The sequence below is a fragment of the Nerophis ophidion genome, linkage group LG03 (assembly GCF_033978795.1).
Source record: "Nerophis ophidion isolate RoL-2023_Sa linkage group LG03, RoL_Noph_v1.0, whole genome shotgun sequence".
In the NCBI taxonomy this organism is placed as follows: domain Eukaryota; kingdom Metazoa; phylum Chordata; class Actinopteri; order Syngnathiformes; family Syngnathidae; genus Nerophis; species Nerophis ophidion.
This window is the reverse complement of record NC_084613.1, coordinates 72509753-72527428: the sequence shown is the minus strand read 5'-3', so window position 1 is coordinate 72527428 and position 17676 is coordinate 72509753. Positions and strand designations below refer to the sequence as shown.

Genomic DNA, 17676 nt, shown 5'->3' with positions numbered 1-17676 from the left:
TCGCCGTCCTCCAGGCTCCACAGGTAGCTGTGGTCCAAATGCGGGGAGAAGCTAACAAAGGGGGTGTTGGGGTCGGCCGTAAAGGACGTGCCGGGCAGCTGGTCCTCTGTGATCTGGAGCAGGCTGGGGGGCAGACCCAGAAGACCCTCCACATCTAGCAGAGAAGAGGCCGGTGCCGCGGTGGTGGAAGAGGAGGAGGAAGAAGAAGAAGCTGGGGCTGGTGTTGAAACATTTTCTGTAGGCAGGTAAAAACAAAACCTACTCAGTTGCGTAGTAGTTAGAGCAGTGGTTCTCCAATGGGGGTACGCGTACCCTTGGGGGTACTTGAAGGTATGGTAAGGGGTACGTGAGTTTTTTTAAAAATATTCCAAAAATATCAACAATTCAAAAATCCTTTCTAATATATTTATTGAATAATACAACAAAATATGAATGTAAGTTCATAAACTGTGAAAAGAAATGCAACAATGCAGTATTCAGTGTTGACAGCTAAGATTTTTTGTGGACATGTTCCATAAATATTGATGTTGAAGATTCCTTTTTTTGTGAATAAATGTTTAGAATTAATTCCATGAATTCAGACGGATCTCTATTACAATCCCCAAAGAGGGCACTTTAAGTTGATGACTACTTCTACATCCATCCATCCATTTTCTACCGCTTATTCCCTTCTACAGTGGGGCAAAAAAAGTATTTAGTCAGCCATTGATTGTGCAAGTTCTCCCACTTAAAATGATGACAGAGGTCTGTAATTTTCATCATAGCTACACTTCAACTGTGAGAGACAGAGTGTGAAAAAAAAAAATCCAGGAATTTACATTGTAGGAATTTTAAAGAATTTATTTTCGTAAATTATGGTGGAAAATAAGTATTTGGTCAACCATATGGGACGGCGTGGCGCAGCGGGAGAGTGGCCGTGCGCAACCCGAGGGTCCCTGGTTCAAATCCCACCTAGTACCAACCTCGTCATGTCCGTTGTGTCCTGAGCAAGACACTTCACCCTTGCTCCTGATGGGTGCTGGTTGGCGCCTTGCATGGCAGCTCCCTCCATCAGTGTGTGAATGTGTGTGTGAATGGGTAAATGTGGAAGTAGTGTCAAAGCGCTTTGAGTACCTTGAAGGTAGAAAAATGCTATACAAGTACAACCCATTTATCATTTATTTATTCAAATCTCTCACTGTTGGAATGAGGTTTTGGCTCAAAATCTCACGATACATGGCCTTAAACATTCTTTCCTTAACACGGATCAATCGTCCTGTCCCCTTAGCAGAAAAACAGCCCCAAAGCATGATGTTTCCACCCTCATGCTTCACAGTAGGTGTGGTGTTCTTGGGATGCAACTCAGTATTCTTCTTCCTCCAAACACGACGAGTTGAGTTTATACCAAAATGGATACATGGATGATACAGCAGAGGATTGGGAGAATGTCATGTGGTCAGATGAAACCAAAATATAACTTTTTGGTATAAACTCAACTCGTCGTGTTTGGAGGAAGAAGAACACTGAGTTGCATCCCAAGAACACCATACCTACTGTGAAGCAAGGGGGTGGAAACATCATGCTTTTGGGGCTGTTTTTCTGCTAAGGGGACAGGACGATTGATCCGTGTTAAGGAAAGAATGAACGGGGCCATGTGTCGTGAGATTTTGAGCCAAAACCTCCTTCCATCAGTGAGAGCTTTGAATGGTTGACCAAATACTTATTTTCCACCATAATTTACAAATAAATTATTTAAAATTCCTACAATGTGAATTCCTGGATTTTTTTTCACATTCTGTCTCTCACAGTTGAAGTGTACCTATGATGAAAATTACACACCTCTGTCATCATTTTAAGTGGGAGAACTTGCACAATCGGTGGCTGACTAAATACTTTTTTGCCCCACTGTATGTATAGAAATCTTTATTTCATAATTGAATCACTTGTTTATTTTTCAACAAGTTTTTTTTACATCTTTTTTTCCCAAATAGTTCAAGAAAGACCACTACAAATGAACAATATTTTGCACTGTTATACAATTTAATAAATCAGAAACTGATGACGTAGTGCTGTATTTTACTTCTTTATCTCTTTTTTTCAACCAAACATGCTTTGCTCTGATTAGGGGGTACTTGAATTCAAAAAATGTTCACAGGGGGTACATTGCTGAAAAAAGGTTGAGAACCACTGAGTTAGAGTGTCCGCCCTGCAATCGGTAGGTCGTAAGTTCAAACCCCGGCCGAGTCATACCAAAGCAGGGTTTTCCCACACATTCATTTATTTGTGGCGGCCCGCCACGAGAGAATTACGGCCGCCACAAATAGATAAAAAAAACAACAACAAAAAAAAACATTTCGGCTTTTGACTCGCTCGACCGCTCATAAAAGCAATGGGACTCTGTCTGTGAATGGAGCGTGTAGTTACAACTCCGGTGCAGTAGGTGGCGGTAGCCTACTATGCATTGTAACTTCGCCAATGTAATTATATTACAACTCCGTGTTCTTCTTGGTCATCGCCGCCACCGCTGACAAACCCCCCCCCCCAACGCCGCCCGACCACACCACCACAAATAGATGCCTGACCTGTGGGAAACACTGCAAAGACTATAAAAATGTGACCCATTGCCTCCCTGCTTGGCATTCAGCATCAAGGGTTGGAATTGGGGGTTAAATCAACAAAAATTATTCCCGGGCGCGGACACTGCTGCTGCTCACTGCTCCCCTCACCTCCCAGGTGGTGAACAAGGGGATGGGCAAAGACAATCTTTGGTACTTTAACTTAAACAAAACATCACTAAATCAAGGCCACTTAGTGTTAAATATCGTTGCTTGTATATTTTTCTTTTTGGAATAACCCAACTATAAGGAATGTCTCATTGTGCAGAGTCTGGAAATGTACACATGCAAACCAGCAGGTGGCACCAAATGGCTTTAACCCATCTTTTTTCTTCTGCGTACCTTCAACAGGTTCTTCTTTGATGCAGAGGTCTAAGGGCTGCACTGGCGTCGTCAAAGGCTTTTCGGGTGTGACCGAGCTCTTGACCGGACTGACGTCTTCAAGGCCCTCCTCCGGACACAGGTACACCTCTATGGGGCCATTCTTGCTCTTTAGATAAATTTGTAAGGACCCCTGGCATAGGACAGAGGAAAAATTTAGTCTTCGATGGACTCAAGGGCATTGATTCCTACGTATTCCAAAGACAACAGTTGTATAGAAACAAGAGCACAGAACTTCCGTTTGTCACAGAGAGATCCTGCAAAAGGAGTACATCAGGGGCATGACAGTAAATATTGCATTTGTCTGTGACTTTCACACAGAACCTAACAAAAGTTAGAAAATTGGATGGTGAACTTAGTCCCCTTTTCTAGGCACATTTAGCCAGATGTCTATCTCTAGGGATTTCCCAATCAACATTTTTGGCTTCCGATCCGACTTTTTAGGCCTCAAATCCAATCCGGTATGTTGACAATAAATTAGAGAACTGAAAATGTTTGATACCAAGTAACTAAAGTATTAACATCTCTTTAAAAAGCTTACAGTACCTTATTAAATAAGAATTTGCTAATATTGTTAAATATATATTTATGTGGTAGCTACTGTCATTTGTGGTATTGAATGTAGGGCTGGTCGATTATGGCAAAAATAATATTCACTATTATTTAGATTGATATTGTAATCACGATTGTTAATACGATTATTCATGAATTTGAAAACATGAGTCTTTTGTTCCACCGAAATTCAAATTTAAATATAATTTAAAAAATCAAAACTGGACATTAATTTAGTAACGAATAAAACGAGTTAAATAATGAAAATAGCAATAACAATAAATTAAATCAATTTTCTACCGCTTATTCCCTTTTGGGGTCGTGGGGGGGGGGGCGCTGGCGCCTATCTCAGCTACAATCGGGTGGAAGGCGTTTTACACCCTGGACAAGTCGCCACCTCATCGCAGGGCCAACACAGATAGACAGACAACTTTCACACTCACATTCACACACTAGGGCCAATTTACTGTTGCCAATCAACCTATCCCCAGGTGCATTTCTTTGGAAGTGGGAGGAAGTGGGAGTACCCGGAGGGAACCCACGCAGTCACGGGGAGAACATGCAACCTCCACACAGAAAGATCCCGAGCCTGGATTTGAACCCAGGACTGCAGGAACTTCGTATTGTGAGGCAGACGCACTAACCCCTCAGCCACCGTGAAGCCCATGTAATAAAATGTTTGTTAATATATCTAATGTAAAATATCAAACAACAGAAAAATTAATGATTATTCAATTTTAACAAAAGTGTAGATGGAACATGTTAAAAGAGAAAGTACGCAGATATTAACTGTAAATGAACAAGTCGATTAAAAATTCATTTTCTACCACTTGCCCTTAATCATTTTGACAAAATAATAGAATGGAAAATGACACAATATGTTACTGCATACATCAGCAGACTATATTAGGAGCCATCGTTTGCTCACTTACTAATAAAATACAAGTTGTCTTGTATGTTCACTATTTTATTTAAGGACAAACTTGCAAAAAGAAACATATAACGCACCCTAAGATTTTTTGTTTAAAAAAAGCCAATAATGCAATTTTTTGTTGTCCCCTTTATTTAGAAAAGTATCAAAGAATCTAAATAATTTTGGTACCAGTACCAAAATATTGCTATCGGGTCAACACGGGAGGCCAATAAATGCAGGATCTCGGTGTGAAAGAGGGGTCGGGGTGTCCAAAGATGCGGGCTCACCTCGGCCGTGTCGGGCACCTCCAGCTTTGTCTCGGAGGGAGCCTTGACGGCGACGACCGTCTGGTCTCTGAGGCTGGCGATGGACCTGATGTCTTGATACGTCACATAGCCCAATGTAAAGCGGAGGGGTCAAGGTTCACAACCATTTAGATCAGGCGTGTCAAACTCAAATACAGAGTGGGCCAAAATTTGAAATGGAACAAAGAAGCGGGCCAAGGTTGAACAAATTAACCTTTTAATAGGGACCCAAACAAGTTTTGCATTACATATTGAACAAGCAAGGCTTATATAACTTAAGTGACATGCAAAATCCAGTTTCAAATAATAATAATAATAAAATTATCAATGGCATATCAAATAAAATTTAAATAAAAAAGTTATGCCTTTTTTTCTATTTGCAATCTTCTGAGGTAAATATCAATTTTTTTCCACAGGCTAATAATAAATTTGAAAATAAAATAACAATAATGAATGAACCAAACATACAAGCCTTGAAGTAGCAAGAGAAAATGCATGAATAAAACGTAAATTTTTGGTCAGTTTGCTGGAAGTTTCCCGGAAGAGTTAGTGCTGCAAGGGGTTCTGGGTATTTGTTCTGTTGTGTTACGGTGCGGATGTTCACCCGAAATGTGTTTGTCATCCGTGTTTGGTGTGGGTTCACAGTGTGGCGCATATTTGTAACGGGGCTAAAGTTGTTTATACGGCCATCCTCAGTGTGACCTGTATGACTGTTGCCCAAGTATGCCTTGCATTCACTTGTGCGTGCGTGTAAAAGCCACAAATATTATGTGACACGCTGTTAGTATGGAGGAAAAGTGGACGTGATGACAGGTTGTAGAGAACGCTAAAGGCAGTGTCTTAAATGCACGCCCCCAATATACTTGTCCAGGTGGAAATCGGTAGAAATTCGGGAGAATGGTTGCCCCGGGAGATTTTCGGGAGGGGCACTGAATTTCGGGAGTCTACCGGGAAAATTAGGAGGGTTGGCAAGTATGAGTATTAGCGGTGAATGCGGTGTTACAGCGGCACCGACGCTGTATAACACAGACGGGCCAGCTCTAATGCTAAATTGATATTGCCTCAAGGGCCAAATTAAATTACACGGCGGGCCAGATTTGGCCCGCGGGCCACAGTTTGACACCCATGATCTAGATACTTCAATGACAACTTTCTTGTTGCTTGTATGTAAAGGATATTTCTGATTGTCTTTGTGCTCAGTGAGCTGTTTGAGATGTGCGGTGCTGGAGTGGATGAGCTCGTCCAGGGATTTCTCCGCTCTTTCCAGGTCTCCCAGCTCTTTCCTCAAAGCTCGAGCTTTCTCTCCTCCGCTGGAACCGCCTTCAAACACATCTCCCACCCTGCAGGAAACAAGAGAAGTGAGTTTTTGTCCCAAAAAAATGTGTTTGCTTTGAATACGTCCAGCGCCCCCCGCAATCTCAAAGGGAAGAGAAAATGGATGGGACGGACATGCAGAACTTTCGGAGATCAAGCCCTGAATATCCTCCAATAAACACACAATACTTTTACAACGGATGCGTTTGATGTCGCCGTTGGTGTTGTGGTTGAGCAACGGGTGGCGAATGTGTGGCAGCCCCTTGCGTTCTTCAGTCGTAAACTGCGAGATAACGAGCGGAAGTACAGTGTATTTGACCGAGAGTTGTTGGCACTGTATCTTGATAGGGTTGGGTATCGAGTATCGATTGGAACCGGGACTAACTTTCCGAATCTCCCGGAATCGTTCAAAAGTTTAAATTTCGATTTCTAGTTTCGATACCCAGTCCGCTGACCGCTGGCTCATTTAAAATATCCCCAAAAATGTTTTGACCCTGCCTTTTTTATTTTTATTGTATTTTTTTTAAAGAAAGAATCGGAATCAGAATTGTACAAATTCAAACAATACCCAACCCTAATCTTGCAACGCGCCGTTTTCGTTTTCTGTTGGAGGGTCGATCCTTCACGGCTTTTGTTGACCACAAACCCCTGACGTTTGCCATGTCAAAGGTCACGGAGCCTTGGTCAGCCCGTCAGCAGCCTCCCTTCTCCTCCATCTCTGAGTTCACTACGGACATTCAGCATGTGGCCGGTAAAGCCAACCCTGTGGCTGACTGTTTCTTACGCGTACTCGTGTGCCCCGTCCAGCTTTGTTTAGACTTTTCGGGAATGGCCGCCGACCAGCCCAACGAGCCTAGCATCAGCGCACTCAAAGCTGAGGATACGGCGCTCGTGCTCAAGGATGTGGTGTTTCTTCTGCGATGTGTCCACTGGCCACCATCGGCCGGTTGTCCCGGTAGACTGGCGCCGCCAGGTTTTTGACGCAATACACTCCCTGTCGCACCCTGGCGTTCGGGCTTCAGTCAAGTTGTTTGGTGCCAAGTTTGTTTGGGCTGGCCTTAGGAAGGATGTTAGGCATGCGTGACATGTGCGCGCGCCAAGGTCCACCGGCACACTAAGGCGCCCCTCGAACCATTTACGATTCCGGTCAGGCGGTTTGACCACATACATGTAGATTTAGTTGGCCCCATACCTCCGTCGCAGGGTTTTACACACTTGCGAACGATGGTAGATCGTACCACCAGATGGCCGGAGGCGGTTCCTCTTTCCTCCACTGCCTCTGTACACGTTGCCCGTGCGTTTCTGTCAGCCTGGGTTGCGCGTTTTGGCACACCATCAGACATCACCTTGGACAGGGTACCCCAGTTTGTGTCAGCGTTGGCGCAGTCCTTGGGTGTGCGGGTGCACCGTACTACAGCCTACCATACCCAAGCTAGAAGCTTACGTGAACGTTTTCACCGGTCGGCTCTGCATGTGGCGCTCGTGGATAGCAATTGGGTTGACCGTTTGCCTTGGGTTATGCTCAAGTTGCGCTCGGCCCCTAAAGAGGATCTCGCTGCGGCCACCGATAAATTGGTGTTCGGTCAACCACTCCGCGCTCCGGGAGAATTTTTACCTGAGGGTGGTGCCCCGCGATCGTTTCCCTTTTTGCCGAGGGGGTCCTTGGCTCCTGGCCTGGTCCACCACTGTTTCCCTAAGTCGTTTGTGCCATCGGAGCTTAAAGGGGAACATTATCACCAGACCTATGTAAGCATCAATATATACCTTGATGTTGCAGAAAAAAGACCATATGTTTTTTTTAACCGATTTCCGAACTCTAAAAGGGTGATTTGGCGATTTAAACGCCTTTCAAAGCAATGACCTTTCACCCGTGACATCACATCGTGAAGCGACCCGCCATTTTCTCAAATACATTAAACACACCAAGTCAAATCAGCTCTGTTATTTTCCGTTTTTTCGACTGTTTTCCGGTACCTTGGAGACATCATGCCTCGTCGGTGTGTTGTCGGAGGGTGTAACAACACTAACAGAGACGGATTCAAGTTGCACCAGTGGTCAAAAGATGCAAAAGTCCCTCGTTTGTTCCGCACACTGTACCGACGACAGCTATGCTACAACAGAGATGGCAGGGATGGCAAAAATGTGTGGATATCCTGCGACACTCAAAGCAGATGCATTTCCAACGATAAAGTCAACAAGATCACAAAGGGGAGTTTTGTTGATGTTATTGACTTATGTGGAGTGCTAATCAGACATATTTGGTCACGGCATGACGGCAAGCTAATCGATGCTAACATGCTATTTAGGCTAGCTGTATGTACATATTGCATCATTATGCCTCATTTGTAGCTATATTTGCATCCAGCCTTTCCCTCCACCCACATTTAATGCCAAACAAACACATACCAATCGTTGGTTAGAAGGCGATCGCCAAATTCGTCCACGCTTCCTCCCGTGCCGCTGTCTGTCGTGATATGGCTCAATAGCTTCTGTTTCTTCTTTAATTTCGTTTTCGGTATCTGCCTCCAGACTCCAACCATCCGTTTCAATACATGCGTAATCTGTTGAATCGCTTACGGCGCTGAAATCCGAGTCTGAATCCGAGATACTATGCTATACCTTTCTGTGCTATCCGCCATGTTTGTTTCTGGTGGCTTCACGCAGTGATGTCACAGGACAATAGACGGGTGGATATAGCGATGGTGTAAATCAGGCACTTTGAAACTGTTTTTCGGGATATTGCGTGACGGGTAAAATTTTGAGAAAAACTTCGAAAAATAAAATTGTGATAGTGTTCCCCTTTAGAAATGCCCATTTTGTCTTCGTACGTCACGACGCTCACCGTTCGCCCCTCCAACCCCTTTATGATGGCCCATTTAGGGTTCTGGAACGCGGTCCTAAAGAGTTTGTGCTAGATATGGGCATGCGCAGGGAATGCGTTTCGTAAGACAAGCTTAAACCGGCGCATTGTGTGGCAGGTGAAGAAGTACTGCCGGGCCAAGTCCCTCGCCGAGGTCGCCCTCCAAAATCTGTTAGGGTTGTATGTCCTTCGTCTCCACCGGGCCCTGATATTTGTTCTTCCCCACAAGGTACACCCGCTCCCCCGCGGGATGGACATTGTACCCGTTACGGCAGGCAAGTGAGGCCCCCTGAATTGTTTTGCTGGCTGGGTGGCGGGCACTAGGACCATGCTCACACTCAGCAGAATGGGTGCGGCTTGTGTCTTCTCTTACACACTTTAAAAGGAGCATATTGTGTTGTGTTGATTTATTCTCATGTTGGAAGTCTGTGAATAAAAACCTGAAAGAAACGACACTGCGTTTCTTGCATTTGCCACAATATCGGTATTGCGCCATTGTCTCAAATACATACCACTTTCTAAAATATAGCGGTATACCGCCCAGCCCGGGGGTCAGCAACCCATGTCTCTTTAGCGGCAATGGAGCTTTTTCAAAAATATATGTAAATGGGGAAAAAAAATGAGGTGAAAAACATGTTTTTTGTTGTAGTATGGTTTCTGGAGGAGGACAAATACGACACAAATCTTCCTAATTGTTAGAAAGCCCACTGTTTAACAGGTTTGTATTTATGCTTTAGTGATGAGAGTATTTGGCGAAAGCCAGTTTGTCCTACTAATTTCAACGGTCCTTGAACTCACCGATGTGTGGACTGTGACTTAACGGTTTGTTTACATGTACAATTTTCTCCGACGCCGCCACAGAAAGACGTGTTTTATGCCACTCCTTTGTCTCATTTTGTCCACCAAACATTTTATGCTGCGCGTGAATGCACGAAGGGGAGCTTTGTTAATGTTATTGACTTGTTGGAGCGCTAATCATGCATATTTGGTCACTGCATAACTGCAAGCTAATCGATGCTAACATGCTATCTATATGTACACATTGCATCATTATGCCTCATTTGTACTGTAGGTATATTTAAGTTCATTTAATTTCCTTAACTTGTGTCCTCAGTGTATTTAGCTTTATTTTCCATGTCTCATGACACATTATCTGTATGTAATATTGGCTGCATTTCTGATAGTTGTTATAGTGTGCCATGTTGTTCCAGACCACAGCAAACGCTTACCCAGATTGCAAAGATTGTAATTAATCCATTAGAAGAAGACAGTCTGATGTTTCCTTTAACTTGGACACACACACCTATACCTTTGGCCATTCTAAGAGAGTCATTTCCAGGAATTATCTCAGCCTCTGAGAAGTTTTACCAATGTTTTCCAATGTTGTAAAAATGTGTAGAATAAATATTAAATTTTAACATTTCTGTTAACTAGTATTTGTGTCAGCCTGTGACACAGTCATTTTGATAGTAGGCTAATTATTGTGGGGCGGTATAGCTCGGTTGATAGAGCGAGTGTGCCAGCAACTTGAGGATTCCAGGTTCGATCCCCGCTTCCGCCATCCAAGTCACTGCCGTTGTGTCGTTGGGCAAGACACTTTACCCACCTGCTCCTAGCGCCACCCACATTGGTTTAAATGTAACTTAGATATTGAGTTTCACTATGATCAGGATCTGGTCAGGATGCCACCCGAACGCCTCCCTAGGCGCTTCCGGTAGGAGGCCACAGGGAAGACCCAGGACACGTTGGGAAGACCATGTCTCCCGGCTGGCTTGGGAACGCCTCGGGATCCCCCGGGAAGAGCTGGACGAAGTGGCTGCGGAGAGGGAAGTCTGGGCTTCCCTGCTTAGGCTGCTGCCCCCGCGACCCGACCTCAGATAAGCGGAAGACGTTGGATGGACGGATGGACTATGTAAAAGTGCTTTGAGTCTCTGGATAAAAGCGCTAGCGGGATGTATAATATAGTCAGGAATTGTCATGGATACAAAGGATTCTGGGTATTTGTTGTGTTGCGTTTATGTTGTGTTACTGGGAGGATGTTCTCCCGAAATGTGTTTTTCAATCTTGTTTGGTGCGGCTTCACAGCGTGGCGCATATTACCAAGAGTGTTAAAATTGTTTATATCACAACCATTAGTGTACTCTGTGTCACCCAGTGTGCCTTGCAGTTGGGTGCATGTTGCTGCGAAAGCCACACACAACATGTTGCTGGACTGACAAGCAGATCGTACATGCTGTAGAGGGCGACAAAGTCAAAGACTTTATAACACGCCCTAATACTTATTATCTGGGTGACTGCCGGCCGTCATTCTAGAGAATATTAGCGTCTCCTATTGTCTTCTTTGTGGGGCGATTTAGTTCGGTTGGTAGAGTGGCTGTGCCAGCAACTTGAGGGTTGCAGGTTCGATTCCCGCTTCCGCCATCCTAGTCACTGCCGTTGTGTCCTTGGGCAAGACACTTTACCCACCTGCTTCCAGTGCCACCCACACTGGTTTGAATGTAATTTAGATATTGGGTTTCACTATGTAAAGTGCTTTGAGTCACTAGAGAAAAAGCGCTATATAAATATAATTCACTCCACTTCACTTCACACTTCTTCGTTTTGTGACACGGGTCTTAAATGCTCTTTGAATGGCAAAGGATACCGATCCCAGAACCATGTATATCAAATACTTCCGGATGGTTCAATTGCCACCCGCCCGCATCTAATTAAAATCTATTTTTTCGTCATGTCACCCGCCCGACCCGCGGTTTATCCGCGGACTCCGCAGATGAGACCGCAAACCGCGGATCTCTACTACACACTATTCACTAATTAAGCTAATACAGACACTTACATCATGTGTTGCTTTCATTACAACACTTATATAAGTCTTTAAATTTTTTCCAGCTCCAGACATATTATTTTCTCTATTTTTGGTCCAATGTGGCTTTTTTAACATTTTGTGTTGCCAACCCCTGGCCCATCCCTACCTTAAGGGCAGATTGCTTCTATGCTCTTGCACTTACAACCACTGGATGTTGTTCTTCGACTTTTTCCGGATGAGTTGAACTCCCTCCAGGACGTTGGTGATGTCATAAATTCTTCTCTTTTGAACCTCCAAGACCTCCGTGGCCCAGTTCAGGTCCAAAACTCCATCTGGAGACTCGGCAATGAGGCCCACAAATTTTTTAGTCAGCAGTCCCAGCGAGGTATCGTATCTTGTCCGCTCGCCCGGCGACTTTGGAGCTGAAGGCAACAACCAGACATTTCTTACATAACAATAACTTGTTTTAAAGTGATGATATTGATTTAAAAAAAAGTCATGTTCTCACTTCTTGGACTTGCTGCAATGCTGCCTTTGCCTTTAGGGGTGCGGAACTCGGGGAGGAAAATTGGATCTTCAAGATCCAGCTTCCTTTTAGCCTAAAAGAAGCAGAAACATGCATATTGTTTTAATAATGCACTTTTATTGTCACAATCAGACAAGAGTCTGATTAAAGACCAGGCTTCCTTCATTTACTCTGAAAACATTCAAGCATAAAACGGAGGCAACAAAAGCAGCCAAAAGTGCTAAAGGAAGGCTGGAAAGTTGCCCCTTCAGTCATAAATGTGCCAACAGCCCTCAAGTGCAAGAACAAAGCATCCCCTTACACTTTCCCAAGCAATTCAACAGGGCAGCGTGTAGGTGGGGGGGAGTAATCACCTCTCAACCCACCGCCTGCACAACGCCAGGAAATCCTCCGAATGAACCCACCCCCTCAACCCTTTCCACGGCTCCTTCTTGGTTTTTCTTCTACATTGACGGCACACCATGAATACAAAGATTATTAACTGTAACTCGACACACACTGGCAGCACGGAGAAGAACCACACAAGTCATTAAAACGTTTTTAAACAATGTGACTGACGTCAACCTTAGAAGTGTAAAAAAAAAAAGAAGGAATACATAAATCTTTTTTGTAACTCTTCTTAATTGATTAAAAAAAAATTCAAAAATCGATAGGCAGAAAAATAGATAAAGTTAAACATTTAAAATACCAATGATTGTCACACACATACTAGATGTGGCGAAATTATTCCGGCTTCCTACCACTTCCAAAGACATGCACCTGGGGATAGGTTGATTGGCAACACTAAATTGGCCCTAGTGTGTGAATGTGAGTGTGAATGTTGTCTGTCTATCTGTGTTGGCCCTGTGATGAGCTGACGACTTGTCCAGGGTGTACGCCGCCTTCCGCACGATTGTAGCTGCGATAGGCACCTGCGCCCCCAAAGGGAATAAGCGGTAGAAATGGATGGATGGATGGATTGTTGATACAGATGCCCATATCTGTTGGACATATTTACTTTACAAAAGACAAGTGTTGGATACTTCTCTTGTTGCCTTATTTGTATTTCGACTTTATTAAAGGGGAACATTATCACCAGACTTATGTAAGCGTCAATATATACCTTGATGTTGCAGAAAAAAGACCATGTATTTTTTTAACCGATTTCCGAACTCTAAATGGGTGAATTTTGGCGAATTAAACGCCTTTCTGTTTATCGGTCTTTTAGCGATGACGTCAGAACGTGACGTAATCGAGGTAATACACCCGCCATATTCATTTTCACATTACAAACACCGGGTCTCAGCTCTGTTATTTTCCGTTTTATCGACTATTTTTTGGAACCTTGGAGACATCATGCCTCGACGGTGTGTTGTCGGAGGGTGTAACAACACTAACAGGGAGGGATTCAAGTTGCACCACTGGCAAGAAATCTACCGCCAGACCCCCATTGAATGTGCCAGAGTGTCTTCACATTTTACAGGCGATGCTAAGACAGACATGGCACAGAGATGTATGGATAACCTGCAGATGCATTTGCAACGCTAAGTCAACGAAATCACAAAGCTGAGTTTTGTTGATGTTGTTGACTTATGTGCTAATCAGACATATTTGGTCGCAGCATGACTGCCAGCTAATCGATGCTAACATGCTACGCTAATCGATGCTAACATGCTATTTAAGCTAGCTGTATGTACATTTGAAACTAGATACCCACATTTAATGCGAAACAAACACTTACCAATCGACATATTTAAGTTGCTCCAGTGTCACAAGATGCGAAAGTCCTGATCGTTTGGTCCGCACATTTTACCGGCGATGCTAATAAGGCAGGCAGCCATGCTATGGGCCACTTCATTAGGTACACCTATGCTATGGCCGAATAGCGTCAATAGCTATTCGCTCAATAGCTTCAATTTCTTCTTCAATTTTGTTTTCGCTATCTGCGTCCATACTCCGACCATCTGTTTCAATACATGTTGAATCGCTTAAACCGCAGAAATCTGAGTCTGAATCCGAGCTAATGTCGCTATATCCGCCATGTTGTTTGCATTGGCAGCCCTGTATGACGTCACAGGGAAATGGACAGTCGCATCGCAAATAGCGAAAATCAAGAACTTCCAAGCTTTTTTTAGGGATATTCCGGGAGGTGTAAAATTTTGAAAACAACTTCGAAAAATAAAACAAGCCACTGGGAACTGATTTTTTTTTGTTTTTAACCCTTTTGAAATTCTGATAATGTTCCCTTTTAAATGTTTGTGTAAAATGTTATTAAACAAAATCTATTTTCTTTGAAGTAATATAGAAATGTATCACAGCTGTTTATTTTATGGAGGGATGGATTTAACCATAAAACTGGCATCCGATGTTCTTAAAAAAGTATTGATTTGGAATCAAGAATCGTTTTAAATTGAGAACTGATTCTGAATCAGACCATTACCGCCAAGAATCAAATCGTGTGGTGCTTAAAGATTCACAGCCCAAGTCGAAATAACCAAAACCTGCTCATTTATTTGTGACTTTCACCAGAGACTTAAGGAGAATGGGCAGCTTGTTGTCATCGTTTTCCTCCATTTAAACATGAGCATCATTTACATAACAGTCTCTTTTTCATGATAATTTATACTCTTGTCTAACAGAGCTAAATTCTTTGTAGGTCTTGACCACATTGACAATAAAGCTTTCATTCATGCCATGTGCCTTATTCACACTGCAAGTCAATTCAGATTGTTTTGAGTATATTATTCCCTTACTAAAGGCCTACTGAAACCCACTACTACCCACCACGCAGTCTGACAGTTTATATATCAATGATCAAATATTAACATTGCAACACATGCCAATATGGCCGGTTTAGTTTACTAAATTACAATTTTGAATTTCCCGCAAAGTTTCTTGTTGAAAATGTTGCGGAATGATGATGCGTATGATGAGGCGTGCGCGTGACGTCTCGGGTTGGAGGAGAAATATTAGCTCAGCACCACTTACGGCTAAAAGTCGTCTCTTTTCATCACATAATTACACAGTAATTTGGACATCTGTGTTGCTGAATCTTTTGCAATTTCTTCGATTAATAATGTAGACTAAAAAGAATAATGCGGTTGGTGGAAAGCGGTGGATTGCAGCTGCCTTTAGCAACCGAGACACAGCCTGTGTTTCTTTGTTTGTTGTGAAGCTTCAGCACAGAGCGGTCAAGCGAACATGTTTTCTACGTCAACCAGCAAGTTTTTGGATGGTAAAATTGTGATATTAAGTCGGCTCTTACCGGAGACTTCAGTGGATTATGGGACTTCCTCCTGCAGCTCAAAAAGGCAGCTGTGATCTTGGCTCCTCCATCGGCTTCTCTGAGAGACACTGGCGTTCACCGCAGCCATCCGACTTTCAGGTATGTCTTTACAATCTCACTAAAACACTATTAAAACAATAAGCAGATAAGGGATCTTCCAGAACTATCCTAGTAAATGTGTCTAATTACATCTGCCGCGTTTTTTTTTGTGCTTCACTCTAACTTTCCACGAATCCCTCATCCTCGCTCAAATTAATGGGGAAATCGTCGCTTTCTCGGTCCGAATAGCTCTTGCTGCTGGTGGCTCACATTATAAACAATGTGAGGATGTGAGGAGCCCTCACACCGGTGACGTCACGCACACATCGTCTGCTACTTCCAGGTAAAGGCAAGGCTTTTTTATTAGCGACCAAAAGTTGCGAACTTTGTCGTGGATGTTCTCTACTAAATCCTTTCAGCAAAAATAGGGCAATATCGCAAAATGATCAAGTATGACACATAAAATGGACCTGCTATCCCCGTTTAAATAAGAAAATCTCATTTCAGTAGGCCTTTAAATGTTTAATGTCAATGTGAACTAGGGCTGGATGATTATGGCAAAACAAATAATTATGTTTATTTTGAATGATATTGTAGTCACGATTAATTACAGGATTATTTCTGAATTTGACAACAGGAGTATTTAATACACCACCAAAACTCAACTTGAAAAATGTTTAGTTTTTTGTTTTTTTTAACTGGCTATAAATTAGTAACAAATAAACCACAACGATTAAAATAATAATAGCAATAAGAATACATTCAAACCACAATAGCAATAAAAAGAAAAAGAAAATTCAGTGGTTTTAGTTTGTTTTTATTTCAATTTTACCTTTTACACTTATTTTTTACCACCATATATAAATAAAATGTAATAAATTGTATGTTAATTAAATGCAAAAATCCTCACATTTATTGGTGTCAGACATTTTTGGACAATTCTGACCAGTATTTTAAGTTTAAAGCCTAATAATTGTGTCAAAAAGTGCTTTAAGTACATTATGCTAGTCTATTTTACTTTATTTGAGACCTTTATTTTGTTAGCGCAGTCAGACCGGATGTGGCGCATCATACCACTATTGTGAAAAGGGGAAGTGTGTTGTGCCGTTCTCAGCTCGATGAGTAAGAAGGCACTTGAGGCTGTACAAAAAAAAAAATGTGTAATAATAAAATAAAAAGCACGCCTCTCAAGTTGAACCCACTGGTTGCAGATTAATGTAACATTATGTTGTTACAACACAAGTAGATGAGCTGTGTTCATGTATTGATTGTTCCTTCTACATTTAGCTCAGTAGTTTAGTCCCGGTTACAAGTGGCCGTTTCGACATTGTTTAGTTCAGGATGGCCGGCGGTTGAATGTGTTTCGGATAATTGAACGGTAGTGGACAAATTGTTTTCCTAAATAAATGACAATATTTCAATTACATTTATGTCAATTTCCCTGATGTTATTTTGCATTTAAGAGCAGATTCCGTTTTATTGGCCTATTGCAGTTGTTCTAAAATGGGGGTACTAGAAGGTATGCCAAGGGGTATGTGAGATTTTTTTTAAATATTCTAAAAATAGCAACAATTCAAAAATCCTTTATAAATATATTTATAGAATAATACTTCAACAAAATATGAATGTAAGTTCGTAAACAGTGAAAATAAATGCAACAATGCAATATTCAGTGTTGACAGCTAGATTTTTTGTGGACAAGGTTTCTTTTTTTTGGGAAGAAATGTTTAGAATGAAGTTGATGAATCCAGATGGATCTCTACTACAATCCCCAAAGAGGGCACTTTAAGTTGATGATTACTTCTATGTGTAGAAATCTTTATTTATAATTGAATCACTTGTTTATTTTTCAACAAGTTATTTTTATATCTTTTTTTCCCAAATAGTTCAAGAAAGACCACTACAAATGAGCAATATTTTGCACTGTTATACAATTTAATAAATCAGAAACTGATGACATAGTGCTGTATTTTACTTCTTTATCTCTTTTTTTCAACCAAAAATGCTTTTCTCTGATTAGGGGGTACTTGAATTAAAAAAAATATTCACAGGGGGTACATCACTGAGAAAAGGTTGAGAACCCTTGGCCTATTGTGTGACTCTGTCCGTGGTTATGTGAAC

The 17676-nt window shown here is 42.3% G+C and overlaps 1 protein-coding gene across 1 annotated transcript in view; it reads right to left on the bottom strand.

The window, feature by feature from the left end:
• e2f2 (E2F transcription factor 2) overlaps window positions 1–17676 on the bottom strand; it is a 47978-nt gene that overhangs the window by 1154 nt on the left and 29148 nt on the right. Inside the window, exons 2-7 of the mRNA XM_061896023.1 lie at window positions 12234–12324; window positions 11928–12147; window positions 5924–6085; window positions 4728–4842; window positions 2937–3108; window positions 1–235 (exon numbers count right to left, since the gene is read on the bottom strand). The exon at window positions 1–235 is cut by the window's left edge and continues 1154 nt beyond it. Coding sequence (XP_061752007.1) covers window positions 1–235; window positions 2937–3108; window positions 4728–4842; window positions 5924–6085; window positions 11928–12147; window positions 12234–12324 — 995 coding nt within the window. The remainder of the gene's footprint in view (window positions 236–2936; window positions 3109–4727; window positions 4843–5923; window positions 6086–11927; window positions 12148–12233; window positions 12325–17676) is intronic.